The 18,718-nt window shown below is 40.8% G+C and overlaps 1 protein-coding gene across 1 annotated transcript in view; it reads left to right on the forward strand.

The window, feature by feature from the left end:
* LOC124545739 (cubilin-like) overlaps nucleotides 1-18,718 on the forward strand; it is a 718,402-nt gene that overhangs the window by 597,747 nt on the left and 101,937 nt on the right. Inside the window, exon 54 of the mRNA XM_047124681.1 lies at nucleotides 15,694-15,823. Coding sequence (XP_046980637.1) covers nucleotides 15,694-15,823 — 130 coding nt within the window. The remainder of the gene's footprint in view (nucleotides 1-15,693; nucleotides 15,824-18,718) is intronic.

The following is an 18,718-nucleotide window of genomic DNA, read 5'->3' on the forward strand; positions in this document are numbered from 1 at the left end:
GACACATTGATTATAATCAACACCATGAGCATTATAAATTGCAGTAAATTAACATAAGATGAGTGAATAAATTCTCACTGTCGAAAACGAGGAAGCATACCAAAACAAAACAAGAACCAATGTCTAAACAAGAGTACCTCTGGCAGCGGGGCTGTAAACTCAATGATGGCTTGTAGGTGACTGATTTGCTATACCAGATCCCTAGGGAGAAGTGGAGCATCATCAAAATGCATTTTCAAGCAATGAACTCAACATCCAGAGTTCATTCTTTGGTCAAAATTGTGCATCTGTTTTGGATAGTGGTACCTGTGTGTGCGGCTGAGGATGGTTTTGAGGCACAAGTGTAGGTCACACTTCTAGAAATAAATATGCAGATTCTATCCTGTAATTTGAGACAGTAGTAGTTTCATTACTTAGTCCAATAGCCAGTGATCATTCTCCTCTTTTGATTATGTAATGAGGGCCTGTGTACAGAGTTTGTAGAGGTGAAGAGTCATGGACCTGCAGCTGTGATCTCGGATTGTAAGACTGTTTTTTAAATAGTGCAAAGGACAAATGAGACTAAGTAATGCAATTGTCCAGCTGATGGCATGACACATTAATGCAGTCTTTAAAGAATTGTGCCATTGTTCGACCATGCCGTTGCTCGCCAGGTGGTAAGTGGTTGTCTGGTGATGGAGAGTGCCGCAGAATTTGCTGTATTCCTTAGGTAACTCAGCTCTGACTTAGACTCTCTCCCACAGCCCATAGTAATGTGCAGCAGACAAATGATGTGAGAAACTCAATTTTAAATTAATGTTGTCAACTGATATAGCTTCTGGCCAACAGGTGAAATGAACAGTGTAGATAGTATAAGGGGCGTTCAAAAAGGAACGAGCCGGAGGTATAATTACAGAAACCAGTACCTGTATGTTAGAAGTATTAATGCTGGGTCTTGAGACACTTGTCCCACTGTGACACAAGGCAGTGAGTGGCTGTCTCATAAAATTCCTGGGGCTGTGATCTTAACCAGTTCCGCACGTACAGCTGGACATTGTCATCTGAGGTGAATTGTTTGCCCCTCAGAGCCTTTTTAAGGAGACCAAAAATGGCGTAATCACAGGAAGAGAGGTCCAGACTGTATGGAGGGTGGCCGAGAACCTTTCATTTGAATTTCAGCAGGAGTACTGCGACTATCTTGGCTGTAAGAGGATTTGCATTGTTGGGGAGTGGAATGACCCCACAAGTGAGATAGCCTGATCGTTTTGATTTGATTGGTTGCTGAAGGGTGGTTAAAGTTTGCGAGCAATGGTGGGCATTCATTGTTGTGCCGTACAGCAGGAAGTGAATCAGAAAGGGGTCATCTTGGTCAAAGAAGAACATCAGCATAACCCTTCCTGCACTTGTGTGGATGGCCTTGGCTTATTTTGGTGGTTGTGCCCCTGGATGCTTCCACTGGAGACTTTGTCATTTTGATTCTGGTTGGAAGTGATGGCACCATGACTCATCTCCAGCCACACTCATGCCTTCCCGAGCATAACACTGCAGATGAGCAAGACAGTGGGCCATTTGACATGCATTCTGGTGTGGTTGAAGACTGTGGGGCACCCATTTGCGCACTCACTTTGCACATGTGCAGTCATTCCTTCATGATGGTGTGAACACTTCCAACGCTCAATCCATCTACAGCGGCATTGGCTTTCACTGTCACACGGTGGTCCTGAGTAATGAGGACATTCACCAGCTGGACAATGTCATTGGTGTGCTCCAGACCGTGCATCATCGGTTAATGATACTCATCCTTCCCTGAAGCGCTTGTGCCATGCCTTGACTCTTGCAAGGGACATGCAGTGTTTGCCGTGCACTTGCGACATTCAACGGTGAATGTCCATTCCTCCTACTCCTTCCACAACACCTCTGTGCTCTTCTTTTGACACATCCATGTCACTGTTTGCAATGCAACTGGCAGCATTTGGATGATTGATGCATGCTGCTGCTAGCTCTGTACAGTCATGTGATGTGCACGTGTGCCCTCTAGTGAGGGTTGTGAACTTCCATGCTCTGGTCATAACCACACCTCGTTACACACATCGTGATATTACCCTCCTGTCACCGATTTGCACATTCCAGGCTCTGGCTGTCTCTTTTTGAACGCCCCATATATTTATCACCAAGAGGAGGAACTGGACCCACAACATCAGTGTGGACATGCACGATTCGCATTGCCATGTCTGGAAATTATCCAGTGGGTACATGCACATGATGAGCTATTTTATTGCTCTGATGTTGAAGGTCTATATAAGCCCTTTTGTGACAATTCTTCTGCAAACCAGGCCAGACAAAACGTTTGGACACAAGGCAGGGTGATGGTCTAACATCAGGGTGGGATAGGTTGTGGAGGCTGTTTAAAGTATGTCTACAGAAAGTGGCTCACAGAAATGGACGAGACCTGATTGGCCACTAGAGCAAACTTAATAGATTCTGTGGCTATTCCTGTTTAATGAAAAGTGGCTCACACCTGCTCAAACCAGACCACTGGACTGTGAGGCGAGAATGGTGGTAATCACACAGTGGACTTTGAGTGCCTGTGGAATTTTTCATTTTTGTATTTTGAAAATTTTGTGATCAGTCACAACGGTACTACTTATGTGTGTGTTAAGCTACATCAGCCATGTTAGCACACAAGATATTGGCACTTGTATAACTGCAGATAACAAACATTTATTTAGAGATACACGATGAAGATAAACATGACCTTAGACTTACGTTGTTGTTGTGGTCTTAAGCCCATAGACTGGTTTGATGCAACTCTCCATACTACTCTATCCTGTGCAAGCTTCTTCGTCTCCAAAGTAACTACTGCATCCTACACCTGCCTCAGAATGTGTCCTACCAACTGATCTCTTCTTCTAGTCAAGTTGTGCCACAAATTCCTCTTCTCCCCAATTCTATTCAGTACATCCTCATTAGTTACATGATCTATCTTTCTAATCTTCAGCATTCTTCTGTAGCACCACATTTCAAAGATTCTATTCTCTTCTTGTCTAATTATTTATCGTCCATGTTTCACATCCATAGGTGGCTACACTCCATACAAATACTTTTAGAAAAGACTTCCTGACACTTAAAATCTATACTCAGTGTTAAAAAATTTCTCTTCTTCAGAAACACTTTTCTTGCCATTGCTAGTCTACATTTTTATCCTCTCTACTTCAACAACCATCAGTTATTTTGCTCCGCAAATAGCAGAACTCATCGACTTCTTTAAGAGTCTCATTTCCTAATCTAATTCCCTCAGCATCACCTGATTTAATTAGACTACATTCCATTATCTTAGTTTTGCTTTTGTTGATGTTCATCTTAAATCCTTCTTTCAAGACACTGTTCATTCCGTTCAACTGCTCTTCCAAGTCCTTTGCTGTCTCTGACAGAATTACAACGTCATCGGTTAACCTCAGTGTTTTTATTTCTTCTCCATGGATTTTAATTCCTACTCCAGGTTTTTCTTTTATTTCCTTTACTGTGTGCTCAATATACAGAATGAATAACATCGGGGATAGACTACAACCCTGTCACCCTCCCTTCTCAACCACTGATTCCCTTTCATGTCCCTCTACTCTTATAACTGCCATCTGGTTTCTGTACAAATTGTAAATAGCCTTTCGCTCCCTGTATTTGACACCTGCCACCTTCAGAATTTGAAAGGGAATATTCCAGTCAAGATTGTCAAAAGCCTTCTCTAAGTCTACAAATGCTAGAACTGTAGGTTTACTTTTCTGTAACCTATCTTCTAAGGTAAGTCATAGAGTCAGTGTTGCCTCATGTGTTCCGACATTTCTATGGGATCCAAACTGATCTTCCCCAAGGTCAGCTTCTATCAGTTTTTCCATTCATCTGTAAAGAATTCGAGTAAGTATTTTGCAGCTGTGACTTATTAAGCTGATAGTTTGGTAACTTTCACACCTGTCAACACCTGCTTTCTTTGGGATTGGAATAATAATATTCTTCTTGAAGTCTGAGGGTATTCACCAGTCTCTTACATCTTGCTCACCAGATGGTAGAGTTTTGTCATGGCTATCAGTAGTTCTAATAGAATGTTGCATACTCCTGGGGCCTTGTTTTGACTTAGGTCTTTCAGTTCTCTGTCAAATTCTTCACGCAGTAATATATCTCCCACTTCATCATCATCTACATCCTCTTCCATCTCCATAATATTGCCCTCAAGTACATCGCCCTTGTATAGACCATCTATACTCTCCTTCCAACTTTCTGCTTTCCCTTCGTTGCTTAGTACTGGTTTTCCATCTGAGCTCTTGATATTCATATAAGTGATTCTTTTTTCTCCAAAGGTCTCTTTAATTTTCCTCTAAGCAGTATCTATCTTACCCTTAGTTATCTATGCCTCTACACCCTTACTTTTATCCTCTAGCCATCCCTGCTTAGCCATTTTGGACTTCCGGTCGATCTCATTTTTGAGACTTTTTGTATTCCTTTTTGCCTGCTTCATTTACTGCATTTTTATATTTTCTCCTTTTATCAATTAAATTCAGTAGCTCTTCTGTTACCTGAGGATTTCTACTAGACATCGGCTTTTACCTACTTGATCCTCTGCTGCCTTCACTATTTCATCTCTCAAAGCTACCCATTCTTCTTCTACTGTATTTCTTTTCCCTGTTCCTGTCAATCATTCCCTAATGCTCTCTCTACAACCTCTGGTTCTTTCAGTTCATCCAAGTGCCGTCTCCTTAGATTCCCACCTCTTTGTAGTTTCTTCAGTTTTTATCTACAGTTTATAACCAATAGATTATGGTCAGAGTGCACACCTGCCCCTGGAAATGTCTTACAATTTAAAACCTGGTTCTCAAATCTCTGTCTTACCCTGACATAATCTATCTGAAACCTTCCAGTGTCTCCAGGCCTCATCCACATATACAACCTTCTTTCATGATTCTTAAACCAAATGTTAGCTATAATCAAGTTATGCTGTGTGCAAAATTCTACCAGGCAGCATCCTCTTTCATTCCTTACCCCCATTCCATATTCACCTACTACTTTTCCTTCTGTTCTTTTTCCTACTATCGAATTCCAGTCACCCGTGACTCTTAAATTTTCATCTCCCTTCACTATCTGAATAATTTCTTTTATCTCATCATACATTTCTTCAATGTCTTTGTCATCTGTCGAGCTAGTTGGCATATAAACTTTTACTACTGTGGTAAGTGTGGGCTTCATGTCTATCTTGGCTACAATAATGCATTCACTGTGCTGTTTGTAGTAGCTGACCTGAGCTCCTATCTGTTATTCATTCTTAAACCTACTTACCTGACCAGAAGTCTTGTTCCTCCTGCCACCAAACTTCACTAATCCCCACTATATCTAACTTTAACCTATCCATTTCCATTTTTTAATTTTGTAATCTACCTGCCCGATTAAGGGATGTGACATTCCACACTCTAATCTGTAGATTGCTAGTTTTGTTTCTCCTGATAACCATGTCCTCCTGACTAGTCTCCGCCTGCCGGAGATTCGAATGGGGGACTATTTTACCTCCGGAATATTTTACCCAAGAGGATGCCATCACCATTTAACCATATAGTAAAGCTAAATGCCCTCATCAAAAATTACGGCTGTAGTTTCCCCTCGCTTTCAGCCGTTCACAGTACCAGCACAGCAAGGCTGTTTTGGTTAACGTTACAGGGCCAGATCAGTAAATCATCCAGACAGTTGCCCTGCAACTACTGAAAAGGCTGCTGCCCTTCTTCAGGAACCACACATTTGTCTGTCCTCTGAACAGATACCCAGCTCCATTGGGGTTGCACCCACGGTACGGCTATCTGCATCACTGCGGCACGCAAGCCTCCCCACAAACGGCAAGGTCCTTGGTTCATGGGGGGCTTAGACTTATAAATTGCAGTAAATTAATGCTTCCTATGATGCGTAGTCTATTAAGCAAAGAATTCCTTAATGTCTAAACAAAACACCTTCCAGTGCTGAAACACAAAATGTCTTAACATTTAAAGATTCTATTAGGGACCAATGCTCTTCAGTGTGCTTGAAAGCTACAGATTGCTACAGAAAGAATGCAACAGTGCTAAGTGAAGACAAAGAATCAGGACAGCTTGAGAGAAGGACATGTGTGTGGAGATGGATTCTTTCTCACCTGTTTATTTAAATATGACTGTTGTACAGAACTGACTGTAGGATATTAACAGCTTCAGGTTGTGGTACAAGTTTCTTTGAGTTCTGATTCCCAACAACAAGGACTGTATATTGTTGTGAGTTTTGCTGCATACATTGTAGAGCAGCAGCTAGCATTGCTAATTGGCATGATGTGGGCCATCAGTTGAAACCCTATCATGATCAAATATTGGTTATTTGCCTGTGTATGTATCATTTCTGGAAGATTATCAAAGCTTCTTATGTTTGTAATGTTTGTTTGTTCTGGAATATTCAGTGTATGTGTAACAGCAGCGCTCTCTGACCATGAAATGAGTTCTGTTGTAACTGTACATTGATGTCAGTAATAAATGCTCTTTCAGTACTAATCTTGTTCTTCGTCGATGATTCTGGTTATGTTGTGATACATCACCATGGCTCCAATCAAGCAATGTAAAAGCCATCACCTAGATGTACAGGAACCAGGATACATTAAGTAAATCATTTGAAAAGTTCATATACTTAGGAAAGCAATGGATTCCAACCAGCAGTAAGGTAGCTACATATGAGGCTCCCATCAGCGTTTTCTGGAAACCTGTGACGGCCTCCCGAATGTGATCACTATGGCATTTGTAGAAGACCACTATGACCTCACCTCTTTCATACTCCATGTAGTAAAGGAGAGATACTGCAGTTTTATGCAGCCAGAAATGTCAGACCAGGAACATACGAGATATCAGCCATGAATGTTGATCCCATCCGTCAGGAGAAAATATAGAATGTTGAACAAAGGTGTATCAGCGTTTGGCACCAAAATTCACCACCATTTGAATGCACCATGAAGAATGGATTGGCCAACTTGGACGTATGCCTCAGCTATCAAACGGCAATCCAGTAACTGACAAATTCATGTACAGCAAATTTCTCTGCCAAGTATAATGCCCAATAGAAAAATACACTCATGCTCATAAATTAAGGATGATTGCAGAATGTGGTGCCACACAACATGGCACTACACAAAACTGGCACTAATAGCATAGACACATAGAGAACACACATGACACAGATCTGTAAGTCCACAGTATTGGTAATAAGTTGAGAAAACTGTCCCGAAACACATGTGCTACAAAACGCCACTGTTTCCTGCGCATGTACCCTGACATCAATATGGGATATGATCACCATGTACATGTACACAGGCCGCACAACTGGTTGGCATACTTCGGATCAGTTGGTTGAGCAGCTGCTGGGCTATAGCCTTCCATTCTTGCACCAGTGCCTGTCAGAGCTCCTGAAGTGTCCTAAGGGTTTGAAGATGGTGATACGTCGACCAAGAGCATCCTAGATGTGCTTGATGGGGTTTAGGTCTGGACAACAGTCAGGCCACTCCATTCGACTGATATCTTATGTTTCAAGGCACTCCTCCATGATGGCAGCTCAGTGGGGCTGTGCATTATAATCCATCAGGAGGAAGGTGGGACCCACTGCACCCCTGAAAAGGCAGACATACTGGTGCAAAATGATGTGCCGACACACCTGACCTGTTAAGTTCCTCTGTCAAAGACATGTAGGGGTGTATGTGCACCGATCATAAGCCCACCCCACATCATCAAACCATGACCTCCATATAGGTCCCTTTGAAGGACATTAAGGGGTTGGTATCTGGTTCGTGGTTCATGCCAGATGAAAACCCAGCAAGAATCACTGTTCAGTCTATACCTGGACTCATCCGTGAACATAATCTGGGACCACTGTTCCAATGACCGTGTACTGTGTTCTTGACACCAGGCTTTATGGGCTCTCCTGTGACCAGGGGTCAGTGGAATGCACCTTGCAGGTCTCTGGGCAAATAAACCATGCCTGTTCAGTCATCTGTAGACTGTGTGTCTAGAGACAACTGTTCCAGTGGCTGCGGTAAGGTGCCAAGCAAGCTACCTGCAGTATTCTGTGGCCATCTATGGGCACTGATGGTGGGATATCGGTCTTCTTGTGGTGTTGTACACTGTGGAAGTCCAGTACTGTAGCGCCTGGACACATTTCCTATCTACTGGAATCATTGCCATAATCTTGAGATCACACTTTGTGGCACACGGTGGGCCCGTGCTATGATCTGCTGTGTTTGACCAGCCTCCAGTCGCCCGAGTATTCTACCCCTCATAACGTCATCAATATGTGTTATTTGAGCCATTTTCCACACACAGTCACCATAAGCACATCTGAAAATGTCTTCTCACTTACTCGCTTCACTGTACTCTGACATGCACCAACACAGCTCTGCGTATGTGGACTGCTGCCAGCGCCACCATGCGATGACCATACCAGCCACCAGAGCATTGTTCACCGTGTATCAGCATTATCCTTAATTTATGAGCATGAGTGTAGATATTTGGAGGATAGATGTCAGCACAGCAGTCTGTTTTCACTATGGACGCTGTGGACTTGATGTATGCTGTTGCAGAGAAAGAAGACAAGTGGTTGACACCCACTGTGTCACCAGTTGTCAACCATAACAACAGTTATGTTGACACCATTCAACGGCAGATGATTATAGTCGTCCTGTGGGGTGAAGCTTATCGCTATGCAATGGACAAGGTCATTCCCCAACATGCCATTGCTGTTCCCCATCACTGTACCGAGCTGCCAGCTGCTTTCCTAGCTCCCAAAAACTTAAGTGGAGCAACCTCTATGAAGGAGAGGCCACCGTAGATGAAAATCCTCCCATATGGCATTTACCAAGTTGTCAGGAAATCTCATTGATGGCCATCCTGTCTAGGTACTGACTAAGGGGCTCCTTTTCTGTTATGTCAAATGTTTATTGTTACCAGCTATAGAATGCTATGTTCATGACAGTGATTGTTTCAATGTCACAAAGGGGAAATTCATCCAGCTGATGGGAACATGTTTTGCAAGAATAAATATCACTGACAGAACACAACCCTTTGAAACTGTTGTTTAGAAAGACTGAAGTCATAATTTTATTCTTAGATGGGAGTTCTTGCAAGCATCACAGGCAGTCATAGAGTATTGAAAATCTGTGCTCTAGTTTAATGAAGCTGTTCCAACAAGTGCACGTGTTTGCCATTGAAGATATTATCCTGCCATCATCAGTGAGATGAGTTCCAGTCATCAATGTAGATTCTCAGTCAAACTGTGAAATTTTTGTTGATCACGAAAAGCTACCCAAGCTCACGAAATAAATGCCACTGATGATCATAAGCACTTGCAGATGTTCAGGAGAAATTTTGATCACTAACTGTAATGAGCAGCCACAACTCAGCCTTAAAAGTACTTTCATAGGAAGAACCAAATTAGTCAAAGACAGGTAACTCAGAGCCATCAACAAAGAATCATGCTCTGCTACCACTACAGACAATGCAGCGGCAGAAGTTACTGTTAAGCTGCCAGTAGGACCTGGCCTCTCTGAGAAACAATATCGGTGAGAACTACCCATTACGCACCAGTTTTCAGATACTTTCAAATCTTGAATGGAGAAAAGACACACCAAATATCCCATTATAAAGCACTGTATAAACACTGTGGGCCATCCACCAATTAGCCAGCATTTGTATAGGTTGTCTCCGATGTCTCATACAGGGTGTCTTCAACAATTGATGCGTAATTCAGGAGGAAGTCAAGAAGATGTTGTAAGATGACATCACAGAACCTTCAGCAAGTCCTTGGTCCTCTTCTATAGTCTTTGTGAAGAAGATGGATGGCATGGGATGTTCCCCTGTTACCTGCTAACAACTAAACAAAATCAAAAAGAAATACATTTATCATTTGCCACATATTGATGATACCCTAGACTGTTTGAAAGGGGCAAAGTATTTCACAACTGTGGGCATGTAGGCAGGATACTGGCAAACTGAGGTTATTGGAGAAGATTGGGAAAAGACTGCCTTCATAATGTGTCATGGGTCCGTGAGTTCAAAGTTATGCTGCTGGGTCTATGTAATTCTCCAGCCACCTCCAAGTGTATGATGAGCAACTTGCTTTGACACCTTAAATAGACTACATCTCTTTGCTGTCTGGATGAAACTGTCATTTTTTGAAGACATTTGAAGAACATCTAACATCTGTGTTGTAGTGTTTTGAGACTGCAGGTCTCTGCTAGTGTCCAAAAAAAGTACCTTTTTGTCACTCAAGAAACAAACATTTAGGATTATCTGGTTAATGGCAGGAGTCTGTCCTGATGCAGAGAAAATAAGACCAGTCACTAATTTTTGAGCCCTCGTCATGTTTGTGATGTGAGAACTTTTGTTGGAATGTGTTTGTGCTACTGGTGATTCATAAAGGGCTTCTCTACCAAGGCACGTTCCTTGCAAGAACTACTACAGGGAGACACCAAATTTTCCTGGAACTAAGTGCATAAAAGATCTTTCCTTGTTCTTAGGAAGTGCTAACATCCTCCCAAGCCCAGCACTGCATGGTGAAAATTCTGAGACAGAACTTGACACTGATGCTAGCTGATACCGGATAGATGCAGTTCTGGTACAAATATAGGAAGTTGCTGAAAAAGTGATAGCATTTATTCACAGAGTATTCTACAATCCTGAGATGAACTACTCTACAATTGAGAAAGAGTGCCTTGCAATTATTTTGGCCATCAACAAGTTCTGTCCGTATTCACCATGTGATGGACCACGATTCTCTATGCTGGGTCAACTGGCGAGTTGAGCACTGACGCTTCAGGAGGATGAGGTCACAGTGGTATGCAAAAATTGACACAAATGTGAGGAGCCCAATTGTCTTTGAAGGAATTCTTTGGTGAACGACAGCAGCATGGACAAAGTCTCAGACGTCACTGCACTAAATGACACTACTGAGGGAAGATTCAACATTGCTGAAAACCATAGAGGCATTGAAGGAGGAGGAACTGACCAAAGGATAATTCCAAGTAATAAAGGGAACTTTCTGATCTGTAATTATTATATAGAGAATTATTATGTAACAACACACAAACATTACAGATGAGTGAAAATACTTTACCAATAGTAACTGGACAAGTGTAAGTATGGCTTGCATACTGATATTTCTGTACAAACTTCATTATGTATACATGGTGATTTTTTCCACTGTGGAACTCTAAGGATTGATCGATGAGAGGATACGTAACAAAAAGGGTCTAATGAACTTATGTCTTATGGTTTCCATGCTAGAGACCATTTATTCAGTCATACTTTGTCACAGAGATGTAGTCTAAAACGCACTGTACCATGCAGCCAGTCACGATATCCATGGTTTCCTCCCAGAGGGTGCTACTGTTCCTCATACATCATGCTCTAATGCCCTCTTCTGCCATAGTAATTGGTAATATTGTGTCTGATTCACTTCTCTTGCTGACTCACCTTTTAGTGGTTGTGATACAGCATTGTACACAATGGGTCTGTATTCAAATTGAAAGCTTGGCGACATGGTGTTTACTTACGGAACGCAGATGGCAAGGTTGTATCAGGAGACCTGTCCACACCAACAACAATCACAGCATTCAATGTTTGCAAAAGTGTTTCACCAATTTTCTGAGACAGTCATTACAGAAAGCAAAGAATCATGTAGGATGTACCCAAAATATTTGGACACCAGACTTGGAGGAATATGTGATTAACACTGTGGAAGATGACCACAGTTGGCCTGACAGAACAAAGTAAATATTGTGAGCAGTTTTGTCATAGGTTTCTTTACAAGGCAACCATGATTCCGGGTTTTGTGTCATCTATCCTATTCACGGATGAGATGAGGCCACCTTTACGTGGACTAGTATCTTCAACTTTCATAACAGTCATCCATAGGATAGTAAGCAGTATCCCCATAATATGGTGACAGCGAATCATCAGCATCAGTGCAACCACAATGTGTCGCAATGTGTGGGCTTGGGTAATTGGCAACCATATTTTGGGACCAGTCTTCCTTCCACATTGCCTAACAGTCCAGAACTATTGGTGTTTCTTGTGGGCGACTTTGCCTCCCCTGCTGGAAGAAGTGCCATTGATGATTCGAAAGGTTATGTGGCTGCTACATGATGGTGCTGCAGCCCACTTTGCCGTTAACATCTGGACACATCTCTGTCATGTCTTTTTTGGTCAACGGATCAGGTGAGGGGTCCCGTTGCATGACCTTCTCATTTACTGGATCTCAATCCATATGATTCCTGATTATGGTGCCATCTCAGAAGTGTCATGTATACAGAGCCCATTCCAGATGTGGAGACACTAGAGCAGCGTGTTCATGCTGCTTTGACAGTGTTTGGATGCAGCCTGGCTGATGTGAATGTGCGAGACAACATGCTATGACATATACACATGTCCTTTGAGGCACATGGAAACCATTTTTAACACATACTGTAACTCTGGCTGCATGATACAGCGCCTATTAGACCACAGCCTCTATAACAATGTATGATTGAATAAATGGTCTCTAGCATGGAAACCATGCTTTTATGGACATAACTTCATTAGATCTTTTTTGTTCTGCATCCTGTCATCGATCAATGCCTAGAGTTTGTACATTCTGGAAAAAATCACCCTCTACTCAGGTAATTCATTTTCAGGTTTTGATGAGTGAGTTTGTGAGAATCAATATGTGTGACATAAATGACTGTATCTTTTTATTTCATTGACTTAGAAGCTTCCATTTTTTATATCACCAAAGAACAGTAGACCTTTGTAATTGACGTAAATTTCAACTTGATACCTGTTCCTGAGCAAAAGCAGCTTAACAGATAGACACACAGACAGACAGACATATGGATAGACAGACAACAAATGGGAAAAAAAATTATGTGATATAATTACAGATTAACAGTTTTTGGATTGTTTCCTTTACTTCTTCACTGAAACCTTGCTTCTCATCAAATTTCATGATTCTAGACCAACAGGAAGAGATAGAGGCCAGGCACATCATGAAAATAAAGGAAATGTTCAGCAGTTGGATGACCCAGCTGTCTCTTGGCCACATTTTGTCAGTGCACATTCATGTGGACAGACAGCTTGTTAGTTGTCATGGCTGTTTTCACAGGTAGCCCTGCCTTTATTGGAAAATAGATGCCTGTGACAGGTCTGTAGTAGTTAGAGGGTGATAGGACAGTCTTGCATCTAGTTCTATTGCAGAGATATGGGTCTTGAGGCAAGGGGTTGGGAGCAGAAGTGGATTAGGTATGATCAAGGATATGACATATGTTCACTGGATGGTGGAGTACCACAGTGAGAGTGGTGGGAAGGATATTGGCAGGATATACCTCATTTCAGGGCATGACAAGAAGGTAGTTGAAACTCTGATGGAGAATACAATTTACTTGCTCCAGTTGTGAGAGGAGTGCTCCTTTATGGCCAGATGGTGGGTACGAGAACGGTGGTGGGTAACAGGAGAGACAGGGCACTGGATACCTGTTTCCAAACAAGGTTGTTAGGGCAACTTCAGTCTGTGAAGGCCTCAGTGAGATCTTTGGCACATTTGTAGAGGGGATGCTCCTTACTACATATGTGACAACCATGGGTGGCTAGGTTGTATGAAAGGGACTTCTTGTTATGATGTGGGTGGCAGCAGTTGTTGAGGTGGAGGTATTGCAGCAGGTGGTTAGTAGGTTTGACGTGGACAGAGTTCAAGGGGATAAGGTGAAGCAAACAAGAGGGGGAGGGGGGGGGGGGAGCGGTGTTGAGGTTCTGATAGAAAGTGGATAGGATGTCCCCGCCCTTGGCCAAGATAGTGGTCACCTACAAACAAATCATGGTACAGCAGTAGGCACCTACCAGGCACCATTAATAATATCTCATGCAGCATGCACTTAAGCCTCTTGAGTCATGCCATAGCGCATGTTCAGTGACTGTCTGCTACATATCCCTATTGCATAGAGTTCTTTTATGCCGTTCCATGTGCCTAGCCAGTGTAGCTGTGTTCATTCCTATAGCAAATACTGCACAGTGGACACAAGTTACTTAATTAACAACATGTGTAGTTTTTAAAGTTTCTCTGCATTTCGAATCGTATAATTACCAGTGGTGAGATTGGAGTAGGTGGCAATGGGATGGTATGTGGACAGGGTTCACAGCAGGAATTATTGCAGGCTTAGCAATATTAGTGTAGGGGTAATGGTTTGGAGTACAATGGAAGGCAACCAAGTATGGAGTGAGGAGAATATCAGAGAGAAAGGATCTCATTTCAGTGTTTTCTTTGAAAAAGCCAAAGCCGTAGCAGAGTAGTGTGTTGGGTATTGTGTGACAGGAGGGATGTTTTGAGTTTTTGGAATTGGGAGCTGGTAAGAGGAGAATACTGTCCAGAAGAATAATTTCTGTTTGTTAGTTGTTTAGTTCAGATATGTTTGCTGTGGTGCTTATGCTGTTTGGAAAGAAGATTTGATGTGGACGTAGTGGCATCTGTCAAAGTATAGGCTTGTCGGTTGGTTTCTTATGCACTGCCTTTTGGAATTGGGTTCCAGTCATGAGGAAGTCAAGACTTTGAAAATAGCTAGGTGAATTTAAGCTGTGAAAAGAAGTTATTCTTTTGCAGAAAGTAGAGTGGTTCTTCATCATCATGAGTCCAGACCACAGATATGTCATGATAAATCTGTACCAAGACAGGAGGCCCAGCTTTTGAGTCATGAGGAATCCCTCTCCCATGCTGTCTATGGGAAGATTGGCACAAGATATTACGATCAAGGTTCCCATATCTGTTACCTGGATTTGTTTGTAGGTTCCAAACTCCTAAGTGAAGTCATTATAGGTAAAGGTGAAGTTGAGTAGGGGGACAATAAGTGAGGGTTTACAAAGACTTTCAGGTGTTTGTTGGGAGAGGTAGGTTCTAGAGCTGAGAGTCTGCATGTATGTGGGATGTTGGTGTAAAGAGTGGTCACATCAGAAGTGACAGCAAAGGTTTCAGATGGGAGAAGAATCGGAACCAATTTTGATACATGTCAGGAACTGATTAGTATCTGTTATGTAGAAAGCTCTATGTGATGGGTTGGAGGTGCTGATCAACCAGGAATAAGGTGTATTCTATTACAAGCTTTATAGCCTGCTACTATGATGCAGCTGGAATGGTTGTTTTTATGTACTTTTTGAAGCTGGGAGAATGTGAGGGAGGGGGTTGTGCATGGATTCACCATGTGATTAATATTGTTTATGTCGTTTATCACTGTATATACAGAATTGGCACCTCATTTTGTTGTTTCAGTGTCTCATCAAATGTGCTGACAACATATAAGTATTTCGTAGTAAAGAAGATAAAATACGTTTTGAAAATGTTATTTCATTGAATCTTTTACAATTTATCTTCTTTCTGAAACACCTTTGTCAGAGGTATTTTGAAGTTAACAAGACATAGAAATGAATGTCAGGGCACAAGCGGGATTTATGTGTAACAATGAGTGTCCTTCCCATGCGTGATTGAAAATACACCAAAAAAAATGTTCGTGAGCTTTATTTAAGGGTATTCATTTTGTTCCTGTACTTTTGTTGTTGTAATTTGATAATAATAATAGAAAATGGCCTCTTTTCTGTTTTTGTGTTCAGATATTGCCCTTGCAATCTATGTTGAAACTGCCGTGGTTTCTTGTTTGTGTTTCAGCATGCGGAGGTGTTATGTCTTCTCCTGGAATAATCAAGTCTCCTTGGTCAATGCAACAACCAGATGATTATGCAATGCTGAACTGTACGTGGCAAATTGTTGCACCAGCAAATAAAATCGTTGTTCTTAGGTAGGAAAGCTGCAAAATTTGAATTAAAACTAGCTGTATATATTATTAATTTTGAGTTAAACAGTCCAATATATGTGGGGTTTAAAACATAAAAAGGTTATGGATGTGGATCATTCCACAGATGCTTTTAAATCCAAAGATGAGGCAGCCACTAGTATGTGCTGACAAAATAAATTTTTCATTCAGATCTCTGTGTGAAATTGAAGCCCCTTTAAAGCAAAGTATTTGTTCCTCATTTTACATTCTCTGTGGAGCCAAAAGTATCACAAAAGCTATTACTTTAAACAAATATTATTGTCATCTCAACTGTAACTGACCCACTTTTCTTGTGTGGTTGTGTGAACCTAGTCTGTGGCATTTTTTGGGCATTTAAGTGTCAACTTCATTATAAGCTGTAAGTGAATATTTTTTAGTCTTTATAGCTGACATTAAGAGTTATCTTATGACTGGATGAATACAGTGAGTTTGTGGTTTGTATTAGATACCCTTATTTAATAATTCATTGTTTTGTTACTTTGGTAACAATTACTGCAGAAAACTGACTGCTTTGTTCAGTTGAAAATCAAACAATGGCATCAAGTGCCCAGCATACTTTTTTCTCTGAGCAGAAGGTGTCATTTGCTGACCTTGAACAATTATAACAAATCATTATATAGCAGCATGAAAATTCTCAATATTCAGCTGAACAGATAATGAAAGAAAGTTTTGATAAATTAAAACTGTTATGCCTGCTGTGTGGTGAAGTCAGTATGTACTTTTCAATAGGAACCATGGAGAAGTAATTGCATTTTGGAGGTTTGTGCCCATATTAAACTATATATAATTACACAAATTTTAAAATGTCATATTGTAATTCACCATTGTACAGAGTGCAGACTGACAGGTGATGCAGTCTCATAAACAAGCTATTTTCTGAATTTGACTCATTATGTTTTTCCAGACAGTTCTTCTCTTGTTGTGAATCATGACATACAATATGCATAAAAATTATGGTAAATATCCAAAGGTTCAATATTTTCAGTTTAGCATATTCAGCCATTGGCCGTTGTTATTAAAATACAATTGACACATTGCTTTATGCCTACGTTTTATTTATAACACGCCAGCATTTCTAGTAATGTATGCTCTTACTATGCAGAATCTTTCATTGCAACCTATTTTTTCTTGCTAGTGCCCAGATATTGTAATCTAAATTAAGACATAGATTTGTGATGACAACACTTGGTTTCTTTAGCTTCTTTATGCTAAATAGTTCATTGCTGATAGTTAATGAGACAGCTGTCAGATTAGTTACGCTAGTGCCTAAGTCTTCTGTGTCATAGTATAGTTTGTATCTCTTTTAATGTCAGTTACAATAATGAAAATTAACAGAAAAAGCCACTCACCTCCATCTCAACAGCTAAATATCTTTTATATGTAGATGAATTATTACTTTCCTGATTTTATGTGTGTTCTCTATACTTTCTGCTGCCTGATTGCCCCTTTAGCTAACTATTCTTGATTTATCTTACATTTTTGAACTAGTTGACTACCAAGATCACTTTACCAACTTAAAGAAAGTGGGAAATTATATTTCAAAGGATTTTTATAATGCTTGTATCAAACTATCTGAATTTGGGCACTAGATTTTTGCAAGACGTCTACAAACCGAATGGAAATCAGAACTTATGGTCTCCCTCGACGTGACTTGAACAAAAAGGTGACCACCCATGACTCCATTTAAGATTCATCATCATCAGTTTTCTGCTATATTAGCAGGTCCTTTGCCTCCCCATTTTCTGCGATCCATTGCTTCCTTCTTAAGGCTGCTGTATGTTGTATCATCCATCACATCATCCAGTATCTGAAATCTCTTCTTTCCTCACTTCCTTTTCCCTTCTACATAACCTTCTAAAACTGTTTTTATCAGTCCATCATTCTTTCTTAAAATATGCCCAATCCAATTTCTTTTTCTTCTTTTTATTACATCTAGTAACTGTCTTTTCTCTTCCACTCTTCTCAGTACCTCTTCATTTTTTATTCTGTCCATCCAACTTATTCTTTCCATCCTCCGCCATGTCCACATCTCAAATGTCTCCAACCTTTCTCTGTCTTTCTTCCTCAAAGTCCACGTTTCAGCACCATACAGGAGTACACTCCATACAAGAAATTTTATGAGACTCTTCCTGAGTTCTCTGTTCAGACCGCTGCAGAAAATTCTCTTTTTCCTATAAAATGCCTCTTTTGCCATTGCTATCCTTGTTTTAATTTCTGTGGTGCACTTCCAGTCGGTGTCTATCCTGCTTCCAAGATACCTAAAATTTTGCACCTGTTCTAATATTTCTCCATTCAGCATAATTTTTATTTCTTTATTTCCTTCTAGTGCCAATACTTTTGTTTTCTATGTGTTAATTTTCATTCCATAATTTTTTCCATTAGCTTCAATGGTGTCCACCAAATCCTGTAATTCTTTTTCCCCTGTGGTTACAAGGACCATGTCATCAGCAAACCTCAAACACTTTACTCTCCTTCCTCCAATTTCTACTCCTTTGTCATCCAATGAGCATTGGCCAATCATTATTTTACTTTAAACAACAATTCATAGCACCTTGTTGAAAATGTCATCATTATATATATATATATTTTTTAATGTACATTGTTACCATGAAATCAACTTCTGGTTTCATAATGAGATTGGTAAAACTCTTCAAGGTTTTGTGGAATGTGAGGTTGTGGTTGGGCAGTCCTTCAAAAACTTCCAGCTTTTATGAACAAATAGGTGTCAGTATAGTCCATGAGTGCTCTTACAGCAGTGAAAATTTGTGCTTTGTGCCTGTGTGGAAGTAAATAACAGAGAAATCAGACAACTTTTTGAAAATGTGCATATATACAGGTATATGGATACGGCACAGGTAT

The sequence above is a fragment of the Schistocerca americana genome, chromosome 8 (assembly GCF_021461395.2).
Source record: "Schistocerca americana isolate TAMUIC-IGC-003095 chromosome 8, iqSchAmer2.1, whole genome shotgun sequence".
Classification (NCBI taxonomy): domain Eukaryota; kingdom Metazoa; phylum Arthropoda; class Insecta; order Orthoptera; family Acrididae; genus Schistocerca; species Schistocerca americana.